Consider the following 18,915-nt stretch of genomic DNA (forward strand, 5'->3'; position numbering starts at 1 on the left):
GAGCCAGGCAGCTGCAACATCAGCAGGGCCCCTGCGTGCACACACGCAGCCCCGGGTGCAAACACGCAGCTGCACGTCTGCAAACGCGCCCCGACGCGAACCGGCCCGCGGCCCTCTGCCACCGCGCAAACGTGCCTCCCCCGCGCCCGGGCGCTCCCGCTTGTCACCGCGCGGACAGCGAGTCGACGCTTAACTCCCACGGTCCCTTCTGCCGGTCCAGAATTTAATCTGCTTGTGCCCGTCCTAGCCCCGCGGACGCCCGGCCCTGCGCCCGGGGGGGGGGGGTCTGTTGGCTCGTGGATCTGCACCCCCCCAGATGCAGACGGAGGGATGCACCCTGCTTCTCTTAGCCGAACAGACCGAGATCCCAGCGGGGCGGTAATCGCACCGCGGAGCGATTGCTATGCTGCCGGAAAGGCCTTTCTCACGGCAGTTTTCATGGAAAAGGGTTTCGGATGAACGTGGTGCCGTAGGTCTTGCAAACAAGGCAGGCGGCCCCCGCAGCGGGGGCAAAGCGGTGCAACTCCAGGGCCACCGCGGGACCGGCAACGGCTTTCCCCGGCCAAGGCCAAGCCGTGATGAAGGTGGAGGGGCCGGAACGATTGATGGCTTTGCATCGCCCGTGGCTGTTTTGCAGATGTTATCTGCTGTAAAACTGCCTGGGAAGATTTAGCTACAGGCTCCCAGGCTTTTAAGTCCTTCCTGATAACGTCCAGGGAAGGCGAGCGAGCGCTGGCATTTGTCACTGTCACCTGAGCGCAACGCCGAGCCCCGCTCGTGGCTTTCGAGCCGTCCTAGGGCTGAGCGTGGGCTCGGGGAGGCAGATTCCCCTGAGCCGGGGGAAGGTCCCTCCCGTGGGTTGCGGGAGGCTCTGCTTGATGGCCGATGAACCAGCGGCTTCATTTCCTTGGCCCGTAGCATCTCCCCGGAGCCAAGGAAGGTCCCCAAAGGCACAGGGATGTTGGAGACCGTTTTCTCTCTGGCCCTGCCGGCTCTGCCAGCACCAGGACACCTTGCTGCACTTTGGGGCGAGGTAAAAATCACTCAGCCTCCCTTGGCTCCTTCCCTGTGCAGGTGCTGCTGATGAAGAGGAGGTGAGGCCTGAGCTGTAGCTACTGCCGGTGCCGTTCCCTTCGGGACACTCGTCTTCTTCCTTCCTTCCTTCCCTCCCGGCCCCTCGGGGCCGAGCGGAGCGATCCCGATGCCGAAGAACAGCAAGGTGACGCAGCGGGAGCACAGCAGCGAGCATGTCACCGAGTCGGTGGCCGACCTGCTGGCCCACGAGGAGCCCGTGGACTACAAGCGCAGCGTCCTCAACGTGACGGGCGAGACCTGGGACAAGCAGAAGGACGCGGAGGACGAGCTGGAGGCGGAGAACCGGCCGGCGTGGAACAGCAAGCTGCAGTACATCCTCGCGCAGATCGGCTACTCCGTGGGGCTGGGCAACGTCTGGCGGTTCCCCTACCTGTGCCAGAAGAACGGAGGAGGTGAGAGACGGGGCAGGGAAGGGCTCGGCCCTGGTGATGGGAATACAGCCCAATCCTGCCCGGATGCCCACGGACGGCTCCCGTCGTAGCTGTGATTCAGATCCGGGGGTGGGAGGGAGCGAGGAGGGTTTTGGGGGCTCCGGCAGCCGGACGGTGCCCGTCGGCTCTTATTTTGTCGGCAGCACCGGCAAAGCGCGGGGTCCTGCTAAATCAGGTCACCTTCCCGGCTGCATCCTCCGACGGAGTAAGCCAACGTAGAGAGCGATATAGAGACCAGCCCAGATGACACAGCCGGTCTGTTGGTCCCTCTCTTCTGCCAGGTTGTGTCTGTCTGTCTGCTAGAAGCTCCCTGTTGGTAACTGTGTCCGTTTATCCGGTTATGAGTTGCTTTTGCATCTGAGCACCGGCAGATTTTCCGAGCAGGCAGCAGAGCAGGTTGTCGCATCCCTGCTTTCTCCTGTCCCTGCGTAGATCTGAGGAGGTATTTTAACAGGGCAGCTGGATGAGGAGATGGGGTGTTTTCATGGGGTGGCTGAAGGAGGAGATGGGCAGCCAGGACCTGCTGCAAGAGCCTCGGCCCGGGCACCGCTTACCCCCGCGTGCGCGTCGGTGCGGAGACGCCGGCACCTCCAGGGCTGCCCCTTTTGTAAAGGGTCTCCGACAACCCGCGCCGAGGGCAAGGTGAATCCAGGCCCGGGAGCCAGGGTGTCTGGCTGCAGTTCCCAATTCCTGTTGGGGCAACCTGGGAATTAAGGGGAAAAAACAAAAAGAAAAGAAAGAGTCCCTCTTTTTTTAGTTCCCAAAGCTGCTCGTATTGTATAGGCTTCCTGCCCCCTCCCAAATCCTCCTGCCACCCGACCCACCCTTTCATCTTCTCCCTTACAACCCAGGCCAGTTTCTACCCTATGCAACCTCTGTTGGCTTCCAGGAGCTTCCCAGAGGGCCAGGTCTCCTACAGCTGGGCTGAGCCCCGACTCCCCTCATGACACTGATGAGCGGGCAGGTTGCACATCAGCGGCTTGGCTCCAGCCCTCTCCAGCGCAGTGCTGCCTTTTGCAGTGCTGGGAGGCAGCTGCTGCCGGGCGGTATTTAACAAAACCGAGGTGGGCCCGGCTTTCCGCTCCTGGGATCCGCCGTGCTTTTAGCCTCTCCCCTGCCTCCTGCTCTCCTCGTTCCTGGCAGCGCATAATTCAGCAAGCCCCCAGCCCCGGGGCTGAGATGCCTGCAGCGCTCTCAATAATTAAAACGTCTCTGGTGTCATCTTCGCGATGAGTCATTCTCCCAAACGGACCTGTGCAGTCAGCACTTCCCACCCCGGGGCTGCTCGCACCCCTCCCCGCGCCTCCCCTTCCCGGCGGGCACGGAGCGCGCCGCGGCCAGCTCCTGCATCGCGGCCGATTTCCCCCTGCGAGCTGACACACATAGCTGGGAGCGCCCTAGTTTGGGTCCGAGCGGGGCCGGAGCGCGGAGGAAGGTGCACCGCTCCGTTGCACGGCGGGTTTGCACGGGCGCCGCGCTGCGCTGGCCGGTGCGCCCGCGGCGGGTTGCAGCGCTTGCCCGCAGGCGCTTGCTCTAGCGCGTGCGCGTCGGCTGCGCCGCACGTGCTGCCGCGCGTGTGCATCGGATGCAGCGTGGGGGTAGTGCATGTGAGCTGAAGGAGGTTGGAGGCAGAGCCTGGGCGAAATTCGGGGCTGGGGTAGGTCGATACGGTCCTGCCGACTTTGTTAGCGATCCCTCCCGTCGCAGCCCAGCTCCAGCCTGCGACGTCTGAGCAGGTCTCCTGGCTAAACGAGGTCAGGAGCCAGCGCAGAGCATGAGGTTAGAAGCACCGAGTGCTGGTCCTCAGGTGAGCGCTCAACCCGCCTGAGCCTCAGTTTCCCTGTTGGCAGAATAGGGAATAAGTGACTAATTTGTGCAATGAATGAGACTTTCTCAGCTCACACTGAGGGTCCCCCCCCCGGCAGCCTTCCCCAGCCACCCCGACTCCCCCCCGTGCGAGCGTGGGACAGAGGGACCTAAGGTGACGGCGGTCCTGCACACTTGAGGGGTTTCAGCCGTCTCGAGCGCTGGTTACCAGGAGGGGCGGCTCACGTTCCCCCGCCGGGATTAAACCCCGTGTGCCAGCCGCTAGCCGAGGCGGGGCTGAATTTGCTGTCTGTGCTGGGCGAGCATTAAGCAACTGGTTTTAGGCAAAAGGCTGCGTGCGATACGGAGACGGGGAATCGAACCTACTGGGGCTGCAGCAGCCGTGAGACCCGCTGCAGCGGGGGAGACGGGTGTGCTGGGTTTAAGCCGGTGGATTGGCCGCATCCTGCGGTGGGGTGGAGGGGCGCTGAGCCAGGCAGGTACCCGGACAAGCAGCTGGTTTTAGGAACTCCTTGCTGTTATATAACATCTTCCCGCAGCAGGTCTCAGAGGCTTTACAAGCTGCCTCCACCGCTGCGCCCATTTGACAGATGGGGAAACTGAGGCACAGAGCTGGGAACTGGCTTGACCAGCAAGTTGCTGAGCTTTTCTGCACCCCACACCAGTCCCCTCTCTCCTTTCTGGCCACGTGGCATCGTCTGCTCTGTGTCCTGGGGCAAACACTGCTGTTTTGCCCTCTCCTCCTACCACATTGAATCCTCTTGGCCCCTGGCTGGCATTCCCAGGTGCCTCCGTCATACAAACGGATCCAGCCAAGACCAATGTGCCTGAGCAAGGGCTTAAAGATAAGCACAGGCTTAAGTGTGGGGCTGCTGGGCAGGTTGGTTCCCACTGGGCATGGGAAGGTGGCAGACGGACAGAGGCGGGAGCTGGGCTGTGATGGACAGAGCCCTTTTGGGCGCGCTGAGCAGTCTGCGCGAGCAGCCCCGGGACGGGTGGGCGGTTGCTGTTTTCTCTCCCTTCCTGGTCCCCGAGCGCCGCATCCGCTGGAGAGAGCGGTTGCGTGTCGGCAGCGAGATGGGCTGCAGCCAAATCGCCGGGACTTGATGTGCTCCAAGCTGGCTGGCAGCGCCGCCTGCCTCGCGCCTGCCACGTGTGATGCCACCGGTGCCCGTCCCACCGAAGATCATCGGGGGAAAATCTCCGGTGTCAGGGGGAGAACCTGCACCTGCAGATCTGTCCATCCACCTCGTGCTCCCACTTGTCCATCCGTCTGGAGGTAGAGATGCCGGTTGAGCTGCGGGGCTGAGGGCCAGGAGCAGAGATGCAAGGAGGGAGCCACAGGTCCTGCTGTGGGACAGAGGGTGGCTGCTGTCACCGGGCTGTAAATCCATGGCAAACAGGCTCCGGCGTGTCCCTTTGAAATGCCTGTGGCCCCGTGGGTGGCTGGAAATAAGTCACATGCTCCAGATCCCGTCTCTCAGCCCCCGCCTCGCAGCGGCTTGGAGTAATTCATCAGCCGGGCGCTGCAGCGTGAGTCATCGCATCCTTTATGGGCATTTGGTTGTGCTTCTTGAACTGCTAATTTCTCTCCGGCCTCCTCAATTAGGCAGAGATGAAGCATGTTTCTATTTCGAGGGATTTCTCCGCAGCGAGATTCCCGTTTCGGCCCTCCTGGGGATCCTCGCTCCGGGGGGTGCAGGGTGTCCGCGGGGGCCCTGTCTCCGTGCCAGCGGCCCGGCGGTGCCCAGGTGTTTCAACACACATGTGTGCATGCAGGTACCGGTCTCACCGGACGGGCTTGTGTCTGTCCTTGCGTCTGAAGCAGCGGGGACCACGTGTCCATGCACACATGCCTGCTTAGGGACGTGTCTCCTTGCGTGTGCGGCGGTGTGTGCGTGCGGATGCTGGTGCGTGTGTATCTTCACACGCTTGTGCATTTGGCGGTATCGATGTGCGTTGATCCCCCCCCAGCATGAATGAACAGGAGCTGATGAACCAGCCAGAGCCCGTCCGGCTCTGTCCTCCCTGTCTGTCTGTCCTTGGCTGTGAGTGTAGGCAGGGCTGGGGTCTGTGACGACTCTTATCTCCCCTGGCAGGTGCCTACCTGGTCCCGTACCTGGTCCTGCTCATCATCATCGGCCTCCCCCTGTTCTTCCTGGAGCTGGCGGTGGGGCAGCGGATCCGCCGGGGCAGCATCGGCGTCTGGAATTACATCTGCCCCCGCCTGGGGGGCATCGGATACGCCAGCTGTCTCGTGAGTGCGCCCGCGAGCCCCCCTCCGGCCCCGTTTGCCCAACTGCCTCCGTGGGTCTGGGACTGGTTTGGCGAATGATCCCCTCCCCTGGTCCCAGCAGCCCTGCACCCCCAGGGTCCCTGCCCGGCAGGAGGTATTTTGGGGACCGCGCTGCTGCCCCACGACTAAATATCGTCTCCTCCTTCCTCTCCCCAGGTGTGTTTTTTTGTCGGTCTCTATTACAACGTCATCATCGGCTGGAGCATCTTCTACTTCTTTAAGTCCTTCCAGTACCCTCTTCCCTGGAGCGAGTGCCCCATCGTGAAAAATGGCACAGTGGCCGGTGAGGGGTTGCCGCTCGCCCGGGGGCAGTGGCTCCGTGGCAGCCGCGAGGGGGCAATTCCTGGGGGAGGTGGGATGCCACCCCGGCATCGGTGGCTATTGTGGGGACACTGGCGGTTGGGGTGTTTCAAGGGGATGTGGGTTCTATCCAGACTATTGGATATAGCCTTACAGGGGCTCTTTGATAGCCAGGTATTATAAAAATGTGATTTTTCTGATAGACTTTAGACACCATCCCTCGGAGCAGAGCATTTCTGGGGCACTGCTGCCTCCCTGATGGATGAAGGCAGCCCAAGCGTCTAGGTTAGATGGAGATATTTCCCTTGGGTCAAACGAGCTCTGCCTCTGCTGGCAGCTCGGGGTCTTTCCCCACAGTTGGGGCGTGATGTCCATTTTGGGGTCCAGGGCTTGGGTCTCCAGAATGCCAGGATCCAATCCAGGACTGTGGAGGGAGGCAGCGAGAGCCAGGCAGGACTGCGCCAGGGCTCGCCTGGCTGCTTCCTTAGTGCCCAACCGAGACTCCGGTGGAGTTAATAGTGTGTTTAGCAGTGTCTGAGCACCTCCTTGGGACACTCCGGGAGATTTTATGGTGAATGCAAATGTCTCTCCCCGTATTTAACATCTTATTTTTGCTTGACAACGACTTTCAATCCTGTCTCCTCTTCTTCCTGCTAAAAATGAACCACGGTCCTATCCACGGGGACACCTGCTTTCCCTGGCTGGCCCCAGCAGGTCTTTGGCGTTAGCTGGTGTGAGTCTGCAGGTGACTTTCCCCCAAGCCCCTCATGCTCTCATGCCTCTGGTTGGTTGCAGTTGTGGAGACCGAATGCGAGAAGAGCTCGGCCACCACCTATTTCTGGTACCGGGAGACCCTGGACATCTCCAACTCCATTTCAGAGAGTGGCGGCCTCAACTGGAAGATGACCCTGTGCCTGCTGGTGGCCTGGAGCCTCGTTGGCTTGGCTATGATCAAAGGCATTCAGTCCTCAGGGAAGGTGAGTATCGGTGCCAAGCTGAGCCTGGCTGGGATCTGTCCCCATTGCCGGACACTGCCTGTGGTGTCAAGGCAGAAGCTGCCTGCCTGGCCCATGCTCTCCTGCCGTGCTGCGAGGGGGCCACGGGATGGCTGCCTAGCTGACACCCACAGCAATGGCCCAGGGAGCAGCCACATCAGAAGAGCCAAATAACCTGGCCAGGCCCCTGGTTTGGGGGATCCCTCCTCAGCACAACCTATACGTTGGTATGGGCCCCGGAGGGAGGAGAGAGGAACATGCTGCAGTCCCTGCGGGCAAATCCCACGCCGGTCCCCCAACGTGTGCTGTCTGTATGGACCCTCTGAACAGCACAGACGTCATCTGCCAAAAGGGATTTAGGAGCCCTGAATTGGACTGCGGTTCAGTTCCTGGCAGATCCCAAAAGCAGCTTCACTCGTAGGACGTAGTGGTGAGACCTGCACCCTCCTTCATGGTGGGAGCGCTGGGGCTGCGAGCACGAGACGCAGGGCAGGGAGGAACGAAAGGCCTTGGGAGACAGATGCTGTTAACTTTCAGAGGCTGTTAACAGTTTGAGCAAGGCTGTGTAAGCAGCGGGGTCAGATGCAGAAGGGTACGGCCCCCCCGGACACTCGGCCGCCTCCTGTCTCTGGATGTGCTCTGCAGAGCATCTGGCCCGTTAGCAGGTAGTGCAGGGTGGCGAGTCCATGGCCTGCCGTCCCTGAGGCCCTGGGATGGGACAACAGGCCTCCCCTGGCCAGGTCCAGACCTTTTCACCTCTGCTCACTGGAAATGTGCCCTGCACCAGGACCCAGCCAGACCTGCCCTTGACAGATGCTAGGGAAGGGGGGGAGATGGGGTGCAGAGCTACCTGTCCCCAGGTGGTAGCAGTTCGCCTGCAGAGGACCAGGCCAGGGCTTAGGAATACCAAGGGCTGAGCAAAGGGCAGCACCCCCACATCACAGCCCCTCTGCATGATGAAGGATACTGGCTTTGGGCCACATCCCCCTTCTCACCCCTGTTGTGTGGCCCTTGGATTTAGGGAGAGGAACGCAGGTGGCTGAACGCGGGAGGAGATAAATGAGACTGAGTCCATGTCATGTCCTTTCTGCCCTAGGTCATGTATTTCAGCTCGCTCTTCCCCTATGTGGTGCTGGTTTGCTTCCTGGTCCGGGGTCTTCTGCTGCGAGGGGCGGTGGACGGGATCATGCACATGTTCACGCCTAAGGTAAGGGCTGTCGAGCCTAGAAGGCTCCAAGGAGGTTTCCCTCCTGGCTGGTCCCACCGGCTCGCTTTGCAGGGAGAAGGTGCAGTTGCCCCAGCAGCTGCAGTCACCTCTTCCCCATAACGCTGCCTCGCACCCCTGTGCCCAGACTGCCGTGAGCTCTAATGCAAAACAAATCTGCTCCCAACCACGCTGCCACTTGCGTGCACACGGCAACCTGCAAGGGCTCTCTGCCCCTAAAAATCAGAGCATCAACCCCAAACCACCCCACCAGTCCCGAGAAGTCAGCCAGGAGGTGCTATCGGCCCCCCTAAATAGAGGGTACAGCCAGGACAGACAAGAGCGTTGCAAACTTGCCAGCCCTGGTGTAGCTTTGAGCATTAACTTCACTCCTGATATCTTTGGGTGCCCAGACCCTGGGGCAGGGGAGAGGGGGTGCCTTAAGGGATGTATTTAAAGACTCCATAGGAAGATACTGGCTGAGAAACCTCCACTGGTGTTGTGTATCCATTAATTAACCAGCTAATTAGTTAATTAAGCAGAGATGTAGATGAATCAGCTCAGCTGGTGAAGCTGTTACAAGATATTAATTATGATTTCTTGATGAACAGCACTTGGAGGCCTCCAGCCTGCAGCTCTGGCTCACAGAAGGGGGGTGTGATTCAGGGGATGGCGGGGGTTAAACAAATCCGCAAGCTAAGACATTTGATTTCAAATGCTCCAGGTGCTCTGGAGGCAGCCGATGGCTGGGGGAGACCAGAGACTGACTGCAGTGCGCTGTCTCCTGGGGAGCAAATGGGGATGCCAGCTCCCTGGGACAGCTGGGCCTGCAGGTCTTCGCACTGGGAGATCGGGCACCCAGACCAGGCTCTGGGGCAGAGGGATGGAGTTGGAACACCAAGAGATATGGCCAGACCAGTTCATCTTTGCCTGCCTTTCTCAATGCCTCAGTTTCCCCTCTGTGAGAGAGGGAAAAGGGACCTCTGGGCACTCAGAAGTGCTGGGCAATGTAAGACCCTGATCAAGGCAGACCAAAGCCTCCTCATGGCTGCTCTGGAACCAGCCCATGTTGCAGGCACAATGGCCTTTTAATTTAGCTCTACCTCTGCCAGGATGAGTTGCAGGGGCCCAAGCTGCCTAATCTTCCTCTTCTGTCTCCCCTCCAAGCTGGACAAAATGCTCGACCCCCAGGTGTGGCGGGAGGCAGCTACGCAGGTTTTCTTTGCCTTGGGCCTCGGTTTTGGGGGGGTCATTGCCTTCTCCAGTTACAACAAGCAAGACAACAACTGCCACTTTGATGCAACGCTTGTCTCCTTCATCAACTTCTTCACGTCTGTCCTGGCCACGCTGGTTGTGTTTGCTGTGCTGGGCTTCAAGGCCAACATCATGAATGAGAAATGCGTGGTGGAGTAGGTGGAATTTCTTTTTCTCTGGCTGGGGCGGGGAAGTCTTTGCTCCTGTTGGTTGTGCTGGGTCTGTCTGGCTTTTGTTCGTGTGCTGGAGGTGATGGAGTAAGCGTCCCAAGGTTGGGTGATACTGTGTTTTGGTAGACCCAAGTTCCTGATGATCAAGACCTGGCTTTTCAAAGATGTCCCATTGTAGCTGAGGATACAATTCTTCTGGCTCCAGGTGGGAATTGGGCATTCAGCTCCTCCAATGTAAAATCCAGCTCCAAGGTGGGCTGTTAGTCTGCAAATTGTGGGTGAATTTAATGTCTGGTCACATCATCTGGGTTTTCCCCGGTTTCCATTCATCTTGGGGTCCCCTGGTCTGTGAGGTTAAGGAGCAGCTGCTCTGTACCCCAGAAGCAGCTGGACAAAGGCATATTTGTGCACCAAGAATTATCTTTAGAAAGACTACGCTGTGTCCATAAAAATCCTGACCATGCATTGTGGAGTCCCAGAGCGGGAGATGCCACAGCAGTGTGCAGCAGAGCAGGGCCAAGGGGGGAGTAGCAGCCACGTTCCCCAGTGGATGTCTGGCTGCATCCTCTGTCATGTGGCCCAGTGCAACCTTTACTTGCTCCTTGGGAAACTGCAAAGGCTTATGCTGACTGGTGCCTGGGTGACCCAGGAAGCCTCAGCCTGCCTGGTCCAAAGGGCTTTCGTGGTCAGACCATGTCCTCCACCCTGGGAAGAAGGGGACTTCTCTGAGTGACCAGGCTCTGCTCTCCCTTAGGAACGCCGAGAAGATCTTGGGGTATCTGAACACCAACGTGCTGAGCCACGACCTCATCCCACCCCATGTGAACTTCTCCCACCTCACGGCCAAGGACTACAATGAGATGTACAGGGTGATCATGACAGTGAAGGAAGGGCACTTCAAAGAACTGGGCTTGGATGCCTGCCTGTTGGAGGATGAACTCAACAAGGTACCTGGAGGCTTTCCTAGTAGGATAAGGAGGTCACCTCACCCATTGCCTCTTCCTGGTAGGATCTGCTCTACTCATGTTGCTCCTGGCATGTGGACCTGGAAAAAATCTTTTTAGAGACTCTCCAGGGATGGGGGTTTCCTGCCCCCCGTGATCTTCCCCAGTGCACAGCGGCCCTTACTAGGGCAGGGGAAAAGTTCTGCCCGTAGCAAGTATAGCAGAAATCTGAGGTCACCTCTGTGTCCAGACTGGGGTACCAGACTGTATTTTTGTTCCCCTGATGAGTGATTCAGCATGATGGGAGAAACCCGAGGCATGAAGTTACAGGATGTGGCATAACAAGCTCTGTCCCTGACACGGTTCTCCCCTCCTTTTGGTCCTCTCTCTCCCTGGACAGTCGGTGCAAGGAACTGGCTTGGCCTTCATTGCCTTCACAGAAGCCATGACTCATTTCCCGGCTTCGCCGTTTTGGTCCGTCATGTTCTTCCTGATGCTGATAAACCTGGGGCTGGGGAGCATGATTGGGACCATGTCAGGCATCACTACACCCATCATCGACACCTTCAAGGTGCGGAAGGAAGTGTTCACAGGTGAGGTCTTTTCTCCTGCATCCTCCTGGGGAGGGGTTGGAGGGTCCCCATAGCCCTGGGGAGTCTCTTCAGAAGAGTGTGGACATGATGGATGTGTACTGGGCCCTGGAGGCATGAGCAAACAGCTAATGGACTGTGTGATGAAGCCCTTGGTTCCCCTTGGGACGCTCTGCTGACCATGCCCCTTTGCTCTCCGCAGTTGGCTGTTGCATCTTCGCCTTCTTGGTGGGCCTGATCTTTGTGCAACGCTCTGGGAACTACTTTGTCACCATGTTCGATGATTACTCGGCCACACTGCCGCTCACTGTTGTGGTGATCCTGGAGAACATTGCTGTGGCCTGGATTTACGGCACCAAGAAGTAAGGCATTTGCCCAACAAGAAGAATAACTGTGCTGTCCTGACTAAAACCAGTCCTTTCAGCTCCTTCCCATAATACGTTTTCCCCAGGAGGCCAGCTCTGAGGGAGCATATGCCCCGGATGCAGTTACCTTATAGAGGCAGTAACTGGCTAAGCAGTAGTAACTCAGTTCACCTTGATCCTCTACCCTGCCCTAGGTGTAACCCAGCCCCAGGAGCAAATCCTTCTAGAGGGCATCCAGTGTTGGTTATGATGCTGTGTTACCTGTTGTTACCCTTTTGCTTGGGGCTTCAGGGTGAGTCTGGAAGGGGGACCTTGTGCCCATTCTTGTCGGCCAGAAGCTGGCCAGAGCAAGATGCTCAGGTGGCCTTTTCCTGAGGAGGCTCCCAGCCAGTCCTACACGCACTAGGAACACTGAGATGCTTGCTTGGACTGACTGGGCTCTTCTTCAGGGCATAGTTCACAACGGAGGCTGCTGGGAGGAGGCTTTTCATTTGAAGGTGGGGAACGGCATGGCTCCATCTCTTTCTCCTGGCAGGTTCATGCAGGAGCTGACAGAAATGTTGGGTTTCCGACCATATCAGTACTACTACTACGCCTGGAAGTACGTCTCTCCCATCTGCATGGCTGTGCTCATGACCGCCAGCATCATCCAGCTGGGGGTCAGCCCCCCGGGGTACAGCGCATGGATCAGAGAGGAGGTGAGCAAAGCTTCCTTTCCAAGATCCACCTTCACCCCAGGCCCAGACCGAGTAGCAGGTAGCTGAGAGATGTAGAGCATCCTGCTCTCCCTCAACTCTGCTTTTTTTCTCCTCATGCTGGAGACATGCTGACTGTGGCTGCTCATTCTCTGCAGGCAAAGATCAGTTTTGCCTGCACTGCCAGAAGTCTTAAGCCAGCTCTGACCATGGGCCAGAGTTTGAGCTAGGGATTTGTTTTGCACGTGGTCAGTCCTTGTCCAGTGGAATAAGGATCTGGTGAAGAACTGGGCTGAAGAATCTTACAGCTTGGTTCCAGGGTGGAGGTGGTGTTCTGGTGGAGAGCCCTCAGCTGCTCCATTGGACAGAAATTAGTCTTTTGTGTTTCCTCCCCACCATCTCTAAAGATCTGATTCACCCATTTCCTCTTCATATCAAATGCACGCTTAGCATGAAGTAGGAGGTTCAGGGACAGCCAGAGCTTGCTGAGTGTAGGCGATAAAAGACTACACTGCACTCCATAGCCCTCCCTTCCTCCTTTTCTGACTGAAATATTTGCAGAAGCAAATGTGCTGTTGGGACACCAAATCCCAACACTCCACCTGCACTTCTGCAAAGTAGTGAGACCTACCTAGGAGACACAGTTTTCTGCAGTGAGGAGTTCCACAGCTTAACTACACACTGAGTGCAGGGCCATGTCCCTTTCCTTGTTCTGAACTCACCTTCTGATAGCTTCATGTGACTCCCTGAAGATGAGGTCTGGAAGGAGGCAGTAGGAGCTGCCTAGCACTTAGGAGACCTTGTACCTGGTGTACATCACTTTGGCCTTTGCTGTAGTAGTCCCTTTCAGTGGCTCTGAAATGCAAGAGGGGGACTGAAGCTCCGCTGTGCACCTGGGTGGGAGTGTAGATGATGGAGGAGAAACTGGCACCGCTAATGTCCCTCTAATGACACTAATATCCATCTCTTCCAGGCTGCAGAAAAGTTCCTTTTTTACCCAACCTGGGCCATGGCTATTCTCATCTCTCTGATCATCCTGGCATCCCTACCTCTGCCTCTGGTCTTCATCCTCCGTCAGTTCCACCTCGTGTCAGATGGCTCCAATGCCCTCTCTGTCACCTACAAGAAAGGCCGGATGATGAAGGACATCTCTAATTTGGAAGACAATGATGAGACCCGCTTCATCTTGAGCAAAGTGCCCAGCGAGACCCCGTCTCCCATGCCCACACACCGTTCCTACCTGGGTCCCGGCAGCAACTCCCCCATGGAAATGAGCAATGCCCCGAACGGACGATATGGGAGTGGGTATTTACTGGCCAGCACCCCTGAATCCGAACTGTGATGGTTGGCTGCCGACCACCCCCACCGGGAGAGAAGGTCACTGGGGAGTGGATCCTAGCTGTCCAGGCAACAGGAAAATTAATTAACAAAGAAAATGACAAAGAAGAACCCCCTCTTAGAATCGTAATCAAAAGCAGCCATTTCCAAGATGACATCGGGAAGAAGGGATTGCAGGAGGGGCAGGACTCTCCTCCGACAACCTTCGGCTGAAAGGCAGGACCCCTCATAGCTTGCCTGCGGGGAAGGGAGGAGGAACAAGAGGTGCTGCAATATCTTTCTGAGGGTTGTTCTCGTGCAGCTTAAAGCTGAAGCAAAGAATCTCACTTTCTGAGCAGCTGATGGTTGGAAAAAGGACCCAGAGTAAGGTGGAAAGCCAACCATGCTTCCTCCTGTAACCCAGAGCTCTTCCCTCTCTGTATTCCTTTAGCTGGGAGAAGTCATGGCCTTATTCCAACGAGCACAATTAACCATTGATGTTCATAGCACAAAAGGGTGCTGTTGTTGTCACCATCGTTGTTGTATTTCCTGTAGTTTTTATAGCTGTGGACACACCCAAATAACCCCAAAATTTGGCCACTGCAGAGAGCAGTGCTGGGTTGGTTGAGTTTTTGCAATGTGTGGGGTTGCTGATGGTAGATCCTTGGTATCTGTTTTGTTACCACCAGCACAGAGACGGTGTCTGTGAGTTGTTCTGAGACACGGGGATCACCCCCTCTGTGTGAAGATGTGGCTAGCACACTCCTTGGTTAGGCAGTGTTAACGTGCTGAGTGGCAGAGGGACCTCTGAAACGAGTGTGATTTTTGGATGTGGGAGCGCGTGCAGGATCTAAACAGGGTTACCGTGACAAGGATCAGGAGCAATCTCCTGGAATTAGTCCTAACATGTGGGATGCTCTGTTGAATCCAAATCCCTGGCGTGGTGAATCGTCTCCTCTTGCCGCTCTCCTTAGATGTCCCGGAGGGACAAGCAGAGAGGCTGTGGGGCATACAGTCCTACCACAATCCTGGTTTAGCTCTCAGGAAACCATCCCCTGACTTACCTCCTTTGCAGCCGCCAGCTGAGGTGAGCTGGGCAGTGATTATCTCTGGACAGGCATCTTCATTTCTCGTAGCTTCAAGTCAGGGTCTGCATTGCCTCTTGTTCCACCTCTGTTAGGGACTCACCAGTCATCTGCTGGCCATATCCAGCTCTTGAGGGCAGCAGAGGCAGGACATGTCTTCTGAGCACCGATTATTCTGAGGTCAGTGCCAGGTCCTAATGTCCTTGCTAGTGCTTGATCCTGGCTGGTAAGCCCATGTTGAGTAGTTGGGCTCTGTCGTGCCCATCCATGTTATCTGGAGACCAGACTGCTGAGACATTATGTTGTCTCTCCACAGGCTGCCTAGAAAGGGTTGAGCTCTCCCAGGTCAGAGAGGGTCTCCCCTGCTGGGGCTGAGGGTCGGTTCCCCGAATCCTACACCTAGCCGAGTGTTTCTGTCAAGGGTACCAGTATTACATGTCCTTTTTCTTCTTTCCCCATGGGGACAGAGGAGCAGTTGCCTGCTTGAGCCCTCTCTCCTTCTAAGCACATTGCTAAGGTCTCAAATGAGGGTGCTCCTTAACCTCGGTCCTGCTGTGCTTAGAGCACGCATGATGGTATTTCAAGCCAGTTTGAAGGCAAAGTTCACAGGTGCTTGCCCACGATCCCTTCTCTCCTCCTTTGCTTTTCTATCAATGGGTTTTCTCCCCTCTTGATTCTCCTTTTGGCTGGGAGGCAAAGGCAGAAAGTACCTGGTCCACTCACCGCATCCTTGACTTTCTCTTAGCATCCCCGAGGCAGGAGGTCCCTCACAATGATGTTTCTCTTGCGGGTTGTGATCCTTTATTTATAGTCTTTCTCCTTTCTATCAGGGGCTCATCCAAGGGCCTGCGAGCTCTTCGTAGATAGTTAATCTGAGCCTTTCGTTAGCCATTTTACCGGGGAGGGGGGGAACGGAGGTTTGGACTGAACCGAGGCAGCTCAGTCTTCGCTGATGGCTCAGAGGAGCACCAGCCCTGTGCGGCCAGGGCCAGGCATGCCCTCTTTTCTCTCCTCCAGCTGGTCTCCCCTTCACCATCCCCTCTGCTGCCAGTTCAGTTTTTCTCTCCTTCCCCTGCCCCTCCAGAGGGATATAACAATTGTCCCACTGGATCATCTCAAAATGGGAGAAGCACAAAGACCATGCGATTTCCCCTGTCGCTAGGCAAAGATGTTCCCTCCAATCTCTCTTACTTCTCCCTCTGTCTCTCTGCCTTTCCTCCACCTGGCCAGTAAAACAGAGGACGAGCCAAATCGTTGCACCTACATCACCTTCCCGATCTCCCTGCGGCTATAAGTCAGACCAGCACCCCTGAGCCCAGGGGCCGGATTCCCACCATAGCTCCCATGGAGTTAATGGAGCAGGACACCTCCAATAGTCAAGTCGTGCAACCCGCTCCGGTGGTGTGACTCCCCTTGAACCCTGGGGGGAAGGATCTGGCGCTCCATCTCTCCCATTACAATTCCCAAACCAGCCAGGGAGGCATTTGCTTTCCTTCCCTCTTCTTGCAGTGTCAATAAGAGGCAAAGTCAATAAGAAGGTAACAAAAAGCTATATTATATATATATATAAAAATATATATACAAAGAGAGGAGATGGAATAATATCCTAGAGATTCTCTATTTCTATTGTATATTTATTCTGTAAATGTCACTGTAAATGCTGTTAAATGACAAAACGTATTCCAAAGTGGCCCGTGACTTCACTTTCATTCTCAGTGCTGTACAGATCAATTTTCCTTGCGCGTATCAGCCACGTTTTTACCTTTCCATTTCTTGTGCGTGGTGGGCAGCCGTCCCCCCCCCCCCGCTCCAGCTCCAGGGGGTCCAGCCGTCTGGGGCATCCAGCAGAGAGGAGGGCTGGGGGACGCCGGTCTTCCTATCCGTGGAAGTACTGTATTTCTTCGTGGCATTCGCTCGCTGTTAGACGCAGGGGGCCGGGGTGGGGGGGGGTAAGTTTTCGGTGATAGCGTGCCGTCGCCGTGTGAGCGTGCGCGTGTTCGTTCGTAGACGCCCCGCGTGTGCGTGTTGGGGGATGTGTGTGCGCGTGTACGTGTGCGCGTTTGTGTTTGGGTAGGATTCACTTTTCACCGTACTCGGTCACTTTTGGAGCCTGCGTTGGGGGGTTTCTCCCGCTCGCTGGGGCAGGCTCTTTTCGGATGCACCTTCCCGCCGTCCCTGCGGCTGCCCTCTCCCCGGTGGCGCCGCGGACCGGGCTGACCCACGGCGGCTTTTAGCCCTGGCGATTTTATTTTATTTCTTATTTTTATTTCTTTCCCGCGCAGGCACAGGGAACAGCTGCTAGTTATGAGCACAGGCACTTTTCAGTTTTCCTCCTGGGCCTTGGAGAAGGAAGTGGGAATCGCTGCTGATATTCCTGCCCTCTCCTCTCCGCTTCCCGGCCTGGATCCTGCTGCCTGGCGGGAGGCAGCATCCCCGGCTCGGGGCAGGGAGCAGCTGCCTAGATCAGGAGGGGTCGAAAGTGGCTGGTGCCGAGGGCAGAGAGGAGCTTATCCGAGGGGTAGGTGCCATCCGGGGCTGGAGCCGATTTATGGCACCTCCCGGCATCCCTCTGTCCCTCCATCCCTCCAGCACAGCCCCTGCCTCTCCCCCTGTCCCCCAGCCTTCCCGAGCCTGGGTCTCGCTGGCAGGAACGGGGAGCGGGCAGCAGAGCGGGGTGGCCGGGACGCCCCAGGCAGGGCAGAGCGACGGCAGCGAGCGGGACGCATCCACGTCCCCCCCGTCGGCGAGCCCGGCGCTGGCGAAACCCTCCTGTACAGGTACAAAGCACAGATCTCGTAGTAACTCGTCCCATGTATCCTTGTAGCCGGTGTATTTACCAAGCGTGCCGTGCCGGCCGGACTCCTCCTCGGGAGAAACCCTGTAACGGCTGTAACAGAGTCCGATTAAAAGTCTCTTCTTACCAAGCCGCCTCCGTTTCCTTGCTTGGGGTGGCCTTGGGGGTCTCGCTGGGGCTGGGGAGGGTGCAGAAAGCTAAAGCTGGAGCATCCCGGAGCAACGGGGCTCGCTGCCGAGGTGGGAAGCGCAAGGGCTGACGTAGGGGCGATTCGGGCTGTCGGCACCCATGGCCATCCATATCTCTGCCCGTGCGTCTGTCTGTCCGTCCCATTCAGTCACCCCTATCATCTTTCTACCTCCACTAATTCCTTCTGACCCCCTTTCTCATCCCTCCATCCTTTCCCTTTTTTTCTAGAAGGGCCCATCCACCCCTCCGTCTCCGGAGAGGGGAATGGGGTCTTGTCATCTCTTCGTACAGCTCCTGGCACGAAAGGCTCGGAGTTTGTGAGCGGCGCTCCCGCATCTCCCTGCCCCATCCTGCTGCTGCGGGAGGCTCCCGAAACACTGCGGAAGGGAGAGCAGCTCTCCCGAGGGACCCGGATCATTTACGGCCTCCCCCAAGGACATCAGCTGCCGGGTAGCAGCTCAGCGCCAGGCCTGGTGGGAAGCGGGTCTGGCAGCGCCGCCCGAGGAAGCCCCAGGGGTGGCTTCTTCCCTTTCCTCCCCCCTTTTGCAGCTCCTTGGGCATCCCCGGGGCTGATCCGTGCATGGGGAGCATGGAGAAGGGGGGAGGAAAACCAGGCGGATGGGACCAAGCGGGAGCCCCCGGCAGCACTGTGTCCTCTCTGCGGCAGGCGCAGGGCAGCTTTTCCCGAGCATCTCCGCTCCCGCTTGAGGTCTGGGTGCCGCAGCCCTGCTCCGATGAAGGGAAGCGATAAAAGCAGCCCGGACATGCGGTGAGGAGAGGTCGCATTAGCTGAAGGTCTCTGATAAGGGGAGGAAATGACATTAGCAGGGAGCTGGGGCTGGAGGCTCGGGCGGGAACGCGGCGGCTCCCATAACGCCGGGCACGGCGGGCAGAGCAGCGGGGAAGGGAAGCGCTCGGCTCCTCTGCCGTCCCGGATGACGAGGTGACCTGCCCGTGGGGTACGAGGTGAGTCGCTCCCTCTTCCTCCCCATCCCTCCGGAAGCTGTCGCCCCAATCTGGGCTTGTTCTGGCTGTGGAAAAGCCCCGGGAACCTGCAAGGCCAGGAGGAGCCACCAGGGCAGGTTTCAGCTCCGTCTGTCCTGGGGAGTCCCCGCGGCTGAGAGCGGCTCTGCAGGGCTGGAAACACCCAGCTCCCGGAGCCAGGAGATTCGTGCAAAACCGAGGAATGAAACAAACTGAGAAGGCTGGTTGTGGCACTAGGAAAAAAAACTAAAAGCAACAGGCCTAAATGTAAAATTCAGGCTAAATTCGTATTTTTTTTTAAAAAAAAGCTATTTCCACAGCTCTTGGAGCTGGACTCCTCAAAGACGCGAGTGTGGGTGCTGGTTAGTGAGGGGTGCACT

The 18,915-nt window shown here is 57.5% G+C and overlaps 1 protein-coding gene across 1 annotated transcript; it reads left to right on the forward strand.

Annotated features, from left to right (window-relative positions):
* The first annotated feature begins 1,201 nt into the window (after positions 1-1,201).
* On the forward strand, positions 1,202-13,508 carry SLC6A17 (solute carrier family 6 member 17). Its single transcript, XM_067310575.1, has 11 exons — positions 1,202-1,487; positions 5,453-5,610; positions 5,806-5,932; positions 6,745-6,926; positions 8,041-8,151; positions 9,316-9,557; positions 10,327-10,519; positions 10,917-11,109; positions 11,309-11,468; positions 12,007-12,169; positions 13,140-13,508. The coding sequence occupies exons 1-11, from the start codon at positions 1,202-1,204 to the stop codon at positions 13,506-13,508; spliced, it is 2,184 nt and encodes a 727-aa protein (XP_067166676.1).
* Positions 13,509-18,915: the final 5,407 nt, after the last annotated feature.

This window comes from Apteryx mantelli, chromosome 25 (genome assembly GCF_036417845.1).
Source record: "Apteryx mantelli isolate bAptMan1 chromosome 25, bAptMan1.hap1, whole genome shotgun sequence".
Taxonomy (NCBI): domain Eukaryota; kingdom Metazoa; phylum Chordata; class Aves; order Apterygiformes; family Apterygidae; genus Apteryx; species Apteryx mantelli.

What these genes read in the sequence shown, in the direction of transcription:
- SLC6A17 (XM_067310575.1), top strand. Translation starts at nt 1,202, where the DNA reads ATGCCGAAGAACAGCAAGGTGACGCAGCGGGAGCACAGCAGCGAGCAT. An exon ending in TCGGATACGCCAGCTGTCTC is followed by an intron (nt 5,611 to 5,805) that starts GTGAGTGCGCCC and finishes TCCTCTCCCCAG; the next exon opens with GTGTGTTTTTTTGTCGGTCT. An exon ending in GCGCATGGATCAGAGAGGAG is followed by an intron (nt 12,170 to 13,139) that starts GTGAGCAAAGCT and finishes CATCTCTTCCAG; the next exon opens with GCTGCAGAAAAGTTCCTTTT.